Source organism: Panthera leo, chromosome C1 (genome assembly GCF_018350215.1).
Source record: "Panthera leo isolate Ple1 chromosome C1, P.leo_Ple1_pat1.1, whole genome shotgun sequence".
In the NCBI taxonomy this organism is placed as follows: Eukaryota; Metazoa; Chordata; class Mammalia; order Carnivora; family Felidae; genus Panthera; species Panthera leo.
Window position 1 is genome coordinate 220,225,199 of NC_056686.1, and position 12,535 is coordinate 220,237,733.

A 12,535-nucleotide genomic window follows, 5' to 3' on the forward strand; every position below is an offset into this window, starting at 1 on the left:
TATAAGGGACGACACGGGGGTGACGGGGACGCCCAGGTCTCAGGCGCCTGCGCTACCGGGGACGCAGCAATGTGTGAAAGTGGATGTACTTGAGTTGTAAACGTGGGGCGAAAACCCCAGCGCCCCCACGAACAGAGGTGCGGCGAGAAGTCAAGTCAGTGTGCTGAGAAAGGGACACAATGAAATCACACAAAATGCTCAATCAAGGCCAGAGAAGGTGGAAAAGGGGAGAACAGAAACGGGAAGCAGTCACAAATTTGAGCGCTTAGCCTCACTGCAGCAATTATCACTTCAAATGTGAACGGGAGGGAGAAGACAGTCAGGAGACTAGAAAACACCCAACTATATGTTGTCCATAAGAAACCCACTTTAAGTATAAAGACATAGACCGAAGGAAAGGGACAGAGAAACATCTATCCCGCTGACACAAATCAACAGGAAGCTGGAGGAGCAATGCTAACTTCAGAACAAAACAGACGTTAGGATCAGAAAAATTATCAGCCACAAAGACGAACGTTACATAATAACAAAGGAGTCAATCCTCTAAGACGACATAATAATCCCTAATGTCTACGTTCCTAACAAGGGAGCATTCAAACACACGAGACAAACGGACAGATCTGTAACAGGAAACACACAAATCCACTGTTACAGTTGGAGGCTTTGACACTCCTCTGTCAGAAATGCACACATCCAGCAGCAGAAAATCAGGAAGGACTTGGCCAAACTCAAGGGCGGCATCAATCAGCTGGATGTAAGTGACGTCCGTACGCTACCGAGATAGGTAATGTCACATGTCGGTCTGATGCAGCTAAGAGATGCCCAGAAAGCTGGTAAGACATTACTCGTGTGTGTGCCTCCGAGGGTGTTTAGGGAAGATAGGAGCCTGTGAACTGAGTAAAGTGGAGGGCCCTCCCCTAGGTGGGTGGGCACTGAAGGCTTGAATAGAGCAAAAAGGCAGAGGAAAGGTGACTTTGCAGTTAGAGCTGGGAGGTCTGTGGTCCTGGGACATCAGTGCTGGTCCAGGACTCACGCCCTCCCGCCACCCCTCCATCCCCCAACAATTCTCAGGCTTTTGGACAGGGACTAGACTATGCCTTCAGCCTTCCTGGTTCTCTAATTTTGTCATTCTTAACCACGGGAGCCAATTCCTGTGATAAATTTCCTGTCATGTACGCGTATGTATACACCCTGCTGGTTCTGTTTCTCTGGAGAACCCTAACAGGTTAGCGTTAGGTTAGGTTAGGATGCTGCTTCATCCAACAACAGCAGAACACTTAATCTTCTCCAGCTCACATGGAACATTCACCAAGACAGACCACATTCTTGACCATAAAACATATCTTAACAAATTTAACAGAGTAGAAATCATACAAAGTATGCTCTGAGACCACAATGGAATTAAACTGGAAATCAGTAACAGCAGTGTAGTTGAAAAATCCCCAAATATTTGTAGATTAAACAAGACACTTCTAAGTAACAGGTGAGTCAAGAAGGAGGCCTCAAGAGAAAGAAAAAAATATTCGAAGTAAATAGAATGAAAAATATACCTTATCAAATTTTGTGCAGTGCAGTAAAAGCAATCTTTAGAGGGAAATTTATAGCACTGAGTACATTAGACAAGAAGAAAGATCTAAAATTGATAATCTAAGTGTTCACCTTAGGAAAGTAGGAAGAGAAGAACAATTAAGTTGAAAGCAAGCAGAAAAAAAAAGAGACACCGATGAAATTGAAAACAGGAAAATAAAGACAACAAACAATAAAATCAACAACATCGAAGGTTTTTTAGAGGATCCATAACACGGATAAACATCTAGCCCAGTTAACTAAGAACAGAGAGATAGAAAGAGAAAACATAAAATGTCAATATTATAAATAAAAGGGGGCCATCACCACCAATCCTCTGAACATGAAAAGGTCAATCAGGGTTACTATGAAAAACTCTATGCCCACAGATTTGGTAACTCAGGTGAAATGGATGCATTTCTGGAAAGACACATACTGCCAAAATTCACCAAGGGAACTAATAATCTGAATAGGCCTACATCCATCAAAGAAACTGAATCAATGATTAATAACCTTCTGAAACAAAGCCCCAGGCCTAGACGGGCTTATCAGTGAATTCCACCACAGAATTCAGGAAACAGTTAATACCAGTTGTCTACAATCTCTTACAGAAGGTAGAAGCAGAGTGTTAACTCATTCTGTGAGGTGAGCCCTACCCTGACACCAACACCAGACAAAGACACACAAGAAAGGAAACTACACATGGGTACCTCTCATGAACACAGACACAAAAATTTTTAACAAGCATTTAGTAAACTGAATCCAAAAATATAAATAAACGAGTTATTCACCATGATAACACCCAACACCCATTCCTGATAAAAGTTCTATTCAATAATCTAGGAACAAATATTATTATTAGGAATAATAAATAACATCGTTAACAAGACCCTACAGCTAACATCATACTTAATGGTGGGAAAGCAAAAGCTTTCCTACTAAGCTCAGCACCACTCACAGTCAGCATTGCACTGGAAGTTCTACTTGATGTAATAAAAAAAAGGAAATAAAAGGTATACAGTTTGGGACAGAAAAAAAACAAAACAAAAACAAAACAACCATCTGTGTTTGCAGATGACATGACTGTCCATGTAGAAGATCCCAGAGAACTCACAAAAAACTCCAGGAACTAGTAAGCAGCAAGGTTGCAGGATACAAGGTTAACATGCAAAAGTCAATTGTTTTCCTACACACCAGCAGAAACAAAACAAAAACCCACAAAAAACCCGGAATATGAAACTTTGATGAAAGAAATAAAAGATCTAAATAAACAGGTGGATTTTCCACGTTGATACACAGGAAGACTCGTATTGTTAAGATGTCAACTCTTCCCAAATTGATCTATAGATTCAACACAATCCCAATATCAAAATCCCGGCAAGCTATTTTGTGGAAATCGACCAGCTGATTCTCAAGCCAAAAGACCCAGAACAGCCAACACAATACTCATGGAAAAGAATAAAGCTGGAGAACTCGCAGTCCTGTTTCAAGACTCACTAAAAGCTACAGTAACCACTACAGCATGGGACTGACAGAACAACAGATACACAGATCAAGTGACACAACAGGGTCCAGAGACAGATTCACACACAGGGGCGCCTGGCTGGCTCAGTCAGAAGAGCACGTGACTCTTGATCTCAGGGTAGTGAGTTCAAGTCCCATGTTGGGTGTAGAAATTAAATAAATAAATATTAGGGGCGCCTGGGTGGTTCAGTTGGTTAAGCGTCCGACTTCGGCCCGGGTCATGATCTCACGGTTCGTGGGTTTGAGCCCCGCGTCAGACTCTGTGCCGACAGCTCGGAGCCCGGAGCCTGCTTCGGATTCTGTGTCTCCCTCTCTCTCTGCCCCTCCCCCACTCGCACTCTGTCACTCTCTCAAAAATAAACGTTACAAAAAAATAAGATTCACACAAATTCATGAATCTGATTTTCGACAAAAGAGCGAAGACAACTGTATGGAGAAGAGTCTTCCTGACAAACAGTGCTGGGACTGGACATCCATGTAATCAGAGATAAATGGACACACATCCTCTGTTCATGTGAGGCTTAATGCTGTCACAGTGTTGATATTACTCAAACAAAGTTGCAGATTCAATGCAATCCCTATGGACATCCCAAGGACACTGTAGACAGAATTGACGCGGAATCTCAGGGACCCAGAACAGCGAGGAAAACAATCCTGGAGAAGAACAAAACTGGAGGAATCAGTTCCTGATTTCCGCACTCACTATGAAGCCACAGTAATAAAAACAGTGTGGTATTAGCATAAAAACAGACATAGAAACCAATGCAACGTAGAGCATCCAGAAACAAACCCTTGTTTGTATATGGTCAACTGATTTTGACAAGGTGCCACGACCATTCAATGGAGAAAGAACGTTATCAACAAACGGTGCTGGGAAAACTGGACGTCCTCATGCAAAAGAATGAAGTTGGATCCTTATACCATAAAAAAAACTCACTCAACGTAGATCAAGGATCTAACTGTGAGACTTAAAACAGTAAAACTCTTAGAAGAAAACAGCACAAAAGCTTCACGACCGTGGACTTGGCAATGATTTCCTGGATAGGACACTAAAGGCACATGTGATAAAAGAAAGAGACAGACAAATATGACTTCGTGAAAATAAAATTGTACATCAAAGGGCACTACGCATAGAATAAAACGGTGCCCCAAAGAATAGGAGAAAATATTTGCAAATCATACTTCTGATCAGAGATTGAGGTCCCCAATGTACAGAGAAGTCTTCAAACTCAGCAGTGGGAAGACAACCAACCAGACTCAAAAATGGGCAAACGAGGCTCTTCTCCCAAGATACACACAAGTGGCCACTGAGCACATGACAAGATGCTCATCACTGATCACCACTGATCACCAGGGAAATGCCGATGAGAGCCACGACGAGGGCCCACCTCACATGCCCTAGGACGGCGGGAATCAAGAAAACAGAAGACAGCAAGTGATGGCGAGAATGCAGAGTCTGGAGCCCCTGCTCCGTGGGTGGGAATGCACACTGGTACAGTCCGTGCCGAAAACAGTACTGGAGCGCCTCAAAAAAATTAAACACAAGATACCCCGTGATCTGGCGATTCCACTTCTGGGAGTATGCCGAAAAGAATTGGAAGTAGGGTCTCGAAGAGAGATTCGCTCACAGCAGCAGCACTCTCGACAGTGAAAACGTGGAAGCAACCCACGTCTACTGACAGATGAACGGATGAGCAAAATACGGTGCGTCCGCGCAGGGCAACGGGATGGTTCCGCTGGCATCAAATTCTGCCACACGCCACAACGTATCCGCGTCACGTTCGGTGCAACACGCCAGATTCCTCTTCCAGGAGGCGCTGGGAGCTGACAACATCACACAGCAGACATCGGAACGGCGGGGAGGGGAGACGGGGCCGTTACGCTTTCACACGGGTCAAGCTTCAGATTAACGTGAGTTCTGGGGGATGGATGGTGGTGGCTGCACGACCAGGAGAACGCGTTTAACACCCTGAACTCCACACCTAAAAGCGGTAAATCACTGCTATGTACACATGCATTTTTAAGTTGATTTATTTGCTTTGAGAGAGAGAGAGAGAGAGAGAGAGAGAGAGAGAGAGCGCGCGCGCACAAGCAGGTGAGGGGCAGAGAGAGGGAGAGAGAGAGTCCCAAACAGGTTCTGTGCGGTCTGCGCGGAGCCCAGCTGTGACATCGTGACCTGAGCCTAAGTCAGGGGTCCAACGCTCGAGCCACTGAGCCACCAGGCGGCCCTTGTTGTGTACATTCTAAGTCAGTGCAAAAAAAAGGTGAGACGATGCGCTACCGAGCCACAGAGAGGAGCCTGAAGCACACGTACCGAGGGAGGGAGGCCACCCTGAAAAAGCTGTGCCTGCGATTCCACGGCATCCGTGTACTCCAACCACGGAACACTCTGGAAAAACCCACACTACAGAAACACCAGGAAGGCCGGTGGTGCCAGGGCTGGGAAGGGAAGGGGTGACCACGAGAAGAGCAGGGATGCTGAGGGACGCGACTCTTCTGCGCGGCACCACACGGGATCACCGCGGGCGCCCACTTGTCAAAATCCAAGGGGTGTCTGGGCGGCTCAGGGCCCACTCGGGCCACGATCTGATGGTCTGTGAGTTCGGGCCCCGTGTCGGGCTCTGTGCTGACAGTACAGAACCTGTTTGGGATTCTCTCTCTCTTCCCGTCTCTCTGCCCCTCCCTGACTCCTGCTTTCTCTCTCAAAATTAGAAAAAAAAAAAAAAAAAAAAAAAAAAAAAAAAAAAATCCAAGTACAAGACAGTAAACCTCCAGGGGAAGATGACTGGTAACGATGTATCGATGTCAGTTCCCAACTGGTAAGGACGAACAGCTAGGCTCACAGAAGTCCTCTTGGAGGCTAGAAACAGCAGCGGGAGGCAGGCGGAGGAGGGAGAAAGTCCTCCCTGTGGACACCCTGTGAGAAGGCCAATCAGCACCCGCCTCCTGGAGGGCTCTGAACCCAGAACCTGCAGACCCCTGGCCCAGCTACCCCGCTGGAGGTAATCTGTCCAAAAATAAAGGGCTTGCCCGGCTAAAGACATTGGGCGGAATAAACACGCGTATGCCTCTTCGACATAAAATCCCTAAGAAGTTTCCTTCGTTGACCAACAAACTCGTGACAGCCTGGGAGGGAAACCATTTAGAGAGAAGACATTTTGAGCGGGGGGCTCCAGGCACGTCTCCTTGGAGACGAAGCCAGGGTGCCCGCTGTCCCTCCACTGCCGCCCCCCAACACCTCTCGCACCCTCCCCTCCCCTGCCAACCAGCGACCGGCCCCACCCCCCAGGGCGCACCGGGCAGAGGCGCTGGGACACCCTGTCCACCAGCCCCCTCTGCGGGCACCTCCCCAGGGCCCAGCACTCTCCTTCCTGGCCCCCATGACTCCTGCTCTCCATCCCACCCACAGGCAGCACGGACACCTGCTTGCTGATCCCCACGTCACAAACACAAGTCTCCCCGAGAGCCACGTTCCCCGGGGTTTCTGCCCACAGTCCACTTCTTCACGGCCAACCCTCTTAAAGTGCCCCAGTGCTGCCTTTCACCCGCCCTAGACCGACCCAGCAGCGTTCCCACCGCTCCAAGGACACCGCAGTCACCAGTGACCCCGTGTGGCTGAGCCCAGCCATCTTTTCCCCACTCTGATCAGAGCTGGGCCCAGCCCAGCTGCTTACCCTCATCTCCCCTCTGGGCTGTCGTGACCCCACGCTCCCTCTTTCACTCTCCCTTTCCGGGGCCCTCTTTGGCCCTCTTCAGCCGCATCTCCGCAAACAGCCGGCTCCCGGGCCGGGCCTGGCTCCTTCCCCTTCCCCAGCTACAGCTTCTCCAGGAAACCCCATTCAATCGTGGCTTTAAATACCCCTGACCTCATCCTGACACCACACGCACACACGCACACACACGCACACACACGCACACACGGGCAACTCTGAGAGAATGGATGGTTTCCTGGCATCAGCATTTCAAACTCAACCCCTCTCAAAACCTTACGAGGGTAGGACTTACAAAAATGCCATTAACTCTTTCTGGAGAGGAAGCAAACAACAAACGGTGGCGAGTGAAGCGACCCACCAACCGTGTGCTTGCACCTCATTACGGCCCCTAGGCCCCTAGACAGAGGAGACCTGGGTACGGGAGTAGAGGACACGCACGGTCCAGGCGGGTGGGGGAGGGGGGCGGGACAGAAGCGTGGAGGCGCTGGGCTGTGGAACCCAGCGGCCCAAGCTCGAAGCACCACAGAAAGATGGGCTTCAACAGTTAGCTTCGAAAGCTGAGAGACATCCACCAGAAGCACAGAAAAAGAAACGAAAAAGCCTAACAAATTAAAACACAAAACAACAGGCACAGATTCCAACTTATCGATAATCACAATTATAAATGGATTACTCTAAAGGCAGGAAAGACAGGGTGCCTGGGTGGCTCAGTCAGCTCAGGGCATGATCTCATGGTTCGTGGGTTCGAGCCCCATGTCAGGCTCTGTGCTGACAGCTCCAGATTCTGTGGCTCTCTGCCGCTCCCCAACTTGCACTCTTTCTCCCTCTCTCTCAAAAATAAATAAACGTTTAAAAAAATTTATTAAAAAAACGCAAACACTCTCAGATTGGGTTAAAATATAGCTAAAAGATAGAGGAATATAAAAAGCTTTCAAAAGTAAGCAGGTAAAGAATACTCAAATTGGGACAGAAAGGGGCATTCCGTGGTGGTAACAGTCAGGACCACTTGGACGTCTCACACAGGGCCGCGGGACGCATGGCAGCACCAAGGAGACGCCCAGGAAGGATGGGCACGTCACCCTTCTGTCCCCGAGATAAGGGATTCGGTGAGTCAGGACACAGACCTGTTAACAAGCCAGACGGAGGCTCAGTGAGACAGAGAGCCATGGAACCAACAAGCGGGGAGGATACATTCTTCTCAAACCACAGCGAAACAGTCACGACAACAAGCTGCATATTAAGCCACAACGAAATCCTGAAAGGGGCCAAAAACCAAATACGACCTTAAAGCAATAAAGTTTAAAAATAATCACAAAAAAGGGGAGGAGGTTGAGGGCTGGGAGAAACGGGGAGGGGATCGACAGGACACTCGTCCTGATGCGCGGAGAAAGTACACGACTAGGGAACCACTGCCCCGTGCACCTGAAACTCGTGCAACCCTGTATGTCAGCTACGCTGGAATTAAAAACACACATTTTGAAAGAAAGAAATTAATGGAATATTTAAAACCGCCAAAAAAAAAAAAACCTACAACAAAATTAGCTCCCCTCCCCCAACTTGAAAAATGTCAACGCCCTTCTAAATAACTCAAAGAGGGAACACAGACTGAAATTAGAAACTATTTAGAAACAACCAGCGATGAGAGCTGCAAGAGACAAATCCTCTCGGGCCAATGGGACGGACACACCTCCACCTGCAGGCATCCGGAAACACCCTCTTCCCCCCAGGAGCCAGAACAACCAAGAAAACCAAGTACCAGTGGAGAAAGCAGAAAGTGAGGATTAATGAAGCGGAAACAAGGCGGCCTCGCTCAATGGAGCAAAGGAGAGACCCGAAACAGTGACGGCCCCTGGGAGTCTGGCCAGGAGGAGAAGGTACCGTAAAGTAGTGAGCGGGTCTACCTCCACCAGTAAGCACGTCGGTGACCCTCAGCTGGGGCTGTCCCTCCCCCAGCGTGCACTTTGCACAGGATGGGGCTGTTTTCTTGCTTTGGTTTCATATTGAGCGCGGCTGCTGCCCTGGGATCCAGGACGTCCCAGCCCGTCACGTTGGGAGCCTCTTCCCAAAGAAGTGTTCGTCACACCCAGGAAGACAAATATTGATCCAGATCACGTGAACAAGTAGGAAAATGTTTTCCATGTATACTTAACAGGTAAAACACGTAACACTCAAAATGTAGAGAATATCTAGAAAGCAGTTTTTTACAAGTACTAAGTAGAAAGGCAGGGTGAAAAGTAGAAACGTAGCTGAGAAACTCACAAAATCTATATCCAACCTGCCTGTACCTATAGGTTGAAAGACACGTATGTGACAACATAGACGATAATCTAAAATATCATACAGGAAATTTTAAAAAGCACTAGAAGGTCAGAGATAAGTGAGAAATAGGAATTTTCACCACTTCTGAAGCCCCCTTATTTCCGTAGCATCTTAATTTTTATAAAACAGAATACATTCTACTTGGATAGATGTTCAAATTAAAATTTTTTTTTAAGGTTTATTTACTTTTGAGAGAGAGAGAGCGAGCAGGGGAGGGGCAGAGAGAGAGGGAGACACAGAATCCGAAGCAGCCCCAGGCCCCGAGCGGTCAGCACAGAGCCCGACGCCGGGCTCGAACTCACGGACCGTGAGATCATGACCTGAGCCAAAGTCGGCTGCTTAACAGACTGAGCCACCCAGGCGCCCCTAAGGTTTTTTATTTTGAAAGAAAGCACGAGCAGGCGCACTAAAGTAACTATTGACGTTCAAAACGATTTAACTTCAAGGATATTCCTCAAAACACTAACGGAAAGAAACTCCCCACGATTTTAAGAGTCTCCTACCGCTCTTCCAATAGCTTGCTGAGCCTACTGCACTCACGTCAAGAGGTCAACTCGTCTGGAACCGTGCTTCGTGTGAGGGGTGCGGGAGCGGATGCCCCACCCCCACCCCCGGCCGGTGGGAAGCCACGCACTGGGGGTTCTGGCTCCCCCGGCAGACGGCACAGGCCTCCCCTCCCATTGGCCCAACCCTCAGAGCCACAGACGCCCTTCGGGTGCCCTGGCGCGAGGCAGGGCCCCAACCCGGCTCTCCGTCTCCCAGGGCAGCTCCGATAGAGGCCTCCTCCCGAGACGCGCGGGTGCCCGGGGCCCGGCGGCCACGCGGCGAGAACCCCCTCCCACGGCCGGGCGGCGCGGGGGCCGCGAGGCCGGTACTGACCGCGGCTCAGGGGCAGCAGGCTGCTCAGGTAGGGGAAGCTCGCTCTCCGCAGCTCGTCCAGCTTCTCCTGCAGCTTGCGCACCTGGCTGTCGGAGCGGCTGACGCGCTGCCGCAGGGTCTTCAGCTCGCCGTTCTTCTTCTCCACCTGCTCCCGCAGGCAGCACACCTGGCTCTTGTTCTGGCGGGACGAGAAACAGTAGGAGTGCAGCGAGTCGATGAGCCTGCAGGCCCCCGACGCCGACAGGATGACCTCGTTGATGGACATGGGGCTGGCGTCACTGTGCTCGCTCTGCACGGCTTCCGCCGCCGGCTTCGGGGTGACGTCCGTCGGAGGGGCGGAGGGGCTCTGGGAGGGCTTCTGAGGCGTCGCCGTGAGCGATGAACTCGGGGGGCTCTGGGCCAAGCCCTTGTCGGGCCCCAGGCTGGTCCCGCTGCAGCCGGGCTCCACGTCTCTCTTCGGCCTCTTTCGGTCAACGGGCTCTCGGGGCACAGACGCCCTCTCTCGCGCGTGCTTGGAGGAGAAACTGTAAGAATGAAGTGAGCCAATGAACTTGCAGGCCCCAGACCCTGGCGGGGTAAAGTCATCCACGGAAATGCCACTCTTGTCCACCAGGCCTCCGTCGGGCGCGGCGGCGCTCTCACCGCCGGCGTCTACTGCAGACGCCTCTGCTTCGCCCTGACTGCTGGCGGCGGCGGCGGCGGCGGCGGCGGCCGAGCCATCGGCCGGAGTTCCTGCTGGGGCCTGCGGCGCCCGCTCCCGACCGGCGGCTTCCTGGGCGGCCCCGGGGGCGGTCTCGCCCTGCGGCGCGGCCTGCTTCACCTTCCGGGCCCCGGGCTTGGCCATTGGGTTTGCACCTGAGGACGACGACGCACCTGCAGCTCCTTTTCCGTCCGCCCCGCTCGCGTGTCCCCTCAGGCCCGCCGAGGCCTTTCTGGTGTCCTTCCTCCTCGTGCGGCCATGGCCTCCGGTGCTCCTCTTCTTCTCAGGCAGGTGGAAGATGGAGGGGACGGCCGTGGGCTTGAGCAGGCGATGCTGGTCCTCCAGCCTCTTGGAGAAGCTGTCTTTGGTGAAATGTTCACTGCAGAGAAAAGAGTACTTGGTGGGGGTCCAGTTGTCCCTCTGAACAGCTTTTAACCACTGGATCAGACGCTTTGAGTCCTTCAAGGGGAACCTGCAGGAAGAATGACAGAGAATTAGAAAAAAAGAGCTAAATGTCTCCTCCTAAATTCACATCAATCACGAAAGCGAACAAGTGGTTTTGCAAATACCCAACGCCGCGTTGACTTTACTCATTTAAAACTTAAGTAAAAACGTAAGGAACACCTTCTGCTTGTAAGTGATTGTGAGATAGAAGCCAGCCAGCCTCACCACCTGCCCGCAAGGAGCTCACGGTTTGTAGGGCAGAGAACGAAGGTAACTCCTCCCAGGCTGTGGTGAATGTCCCGTAGGGACACAGAACGCTCGGAGAGATCGCACAGGAGGGCGTCCGACTACAGGAAAGGCTTGGGGAAGCCCTGGGAATAGTTCCTAGAAACGCACAGCACAACTGCCCTCCTGGTGTGCCTCGGAGGCATGACGCCAGGTGCGAAAACAGGGACGGCTGGTCTCCTAGTTAGGGGCCAGGTCAGGCGCTGGCCAGCAAGGGGTCAGGAGAGCATCCCAGACGGCCTGCCTGAAGCCCGACCCTCACAGCTAGAGCTGTGACTCCAGCAACTGAGGATAATTCAAAGCTGCAGTCCCGGGTTTCTACTACATTTCCACGGCCGGGAGCGAAAGTGTCTTTTAAAAAGCAACTAGCTCCTAGAAAACACGACAACACTTAGCAGTCGTGTCTTCTCATTGTTAGACAAGATCCCTATTTACAAAAGTCGGACCAAACTCTGCCCTGGGGGTGGGGTGGGTGGTTCCTCCCAAGGGCCGTCTCTGCCCCACCTGAGGCCACCCTGGACCAGGACCGGGGCCAGGCAGATACTAACACCCCAGGAAGTCCGATGCAACGCGACCTTCCACACTTCCTCAATGTTTTGTGAGCCCAGTTCCCCAAGACCCTGATCCCCATACCCTTTGCCCTTACCAGCGAAGACCACTATGGATGCCGGCCAAGAGAAGCGACTCTGCACCGATTTGCCTCATCTGTGAAAGCAGTATCAAAAGTTTCCGGACACAGGGTCTGAACAAAACTCCAGAAAGCACGGTGGCTGACCTCTAAAACAATCTGCTATCAGCTCTTTTGATAGATTGTAACAACTGAAGAAAACAACCCTCTGAGAACTCTCAACCAAACTACCGGCAACCAACAGGATTCAAGTTTTTAAAACAGAAACACAAGTGTCTGCACGGAGGCTTTCCAGGGAGCGAGTCGGAGGGAAGAGGACGGGCTGAGCGGCCCATTTCCAGAATCCCTCAGAGAGGGGGGCCAGGCCCGGCCAGGAAGAAGCGGCCAGGAGCGCCGGCTCCAAGAGTGGGCCGGGGAAGCCCCCCCTGTGAACAGCGGGCCTCGCCCTGCTGGTGCGCAGGATGCAGCCAGCACGAC

General features: G+C 51.0%; 1 protein-coding gene across 4 annotated transcripts in view; it reads right to left on the bottom strand.

Annotated features, from left to right (window-relative positions):
- Positions 1-12,535, bottom strand: part of THAP4 (THAP domain containing 4) — a 41,681-nt gene that overhangs the window by 28,295 nt on the left and 851 nt on the right. For 2 of the 4 annotated variants that reach the window (XM_042950850.1, XM_042950849.1), the window contains exon 2: positions 10,002-11,173. In XM_042950850.1, the coding sequence (XP_042806784.1) occupies positions 10,002-11,173 (1,172 nt within the window). Of the gene's footprint in view, positions 1-10,001; positions 11,174-12,076; positions 12,427-12,535 lie in introns of those variants that run through there. The other 2 variants (XM_042950851.1, XM_042950852.1) reach the window with 2 other exon arrangements.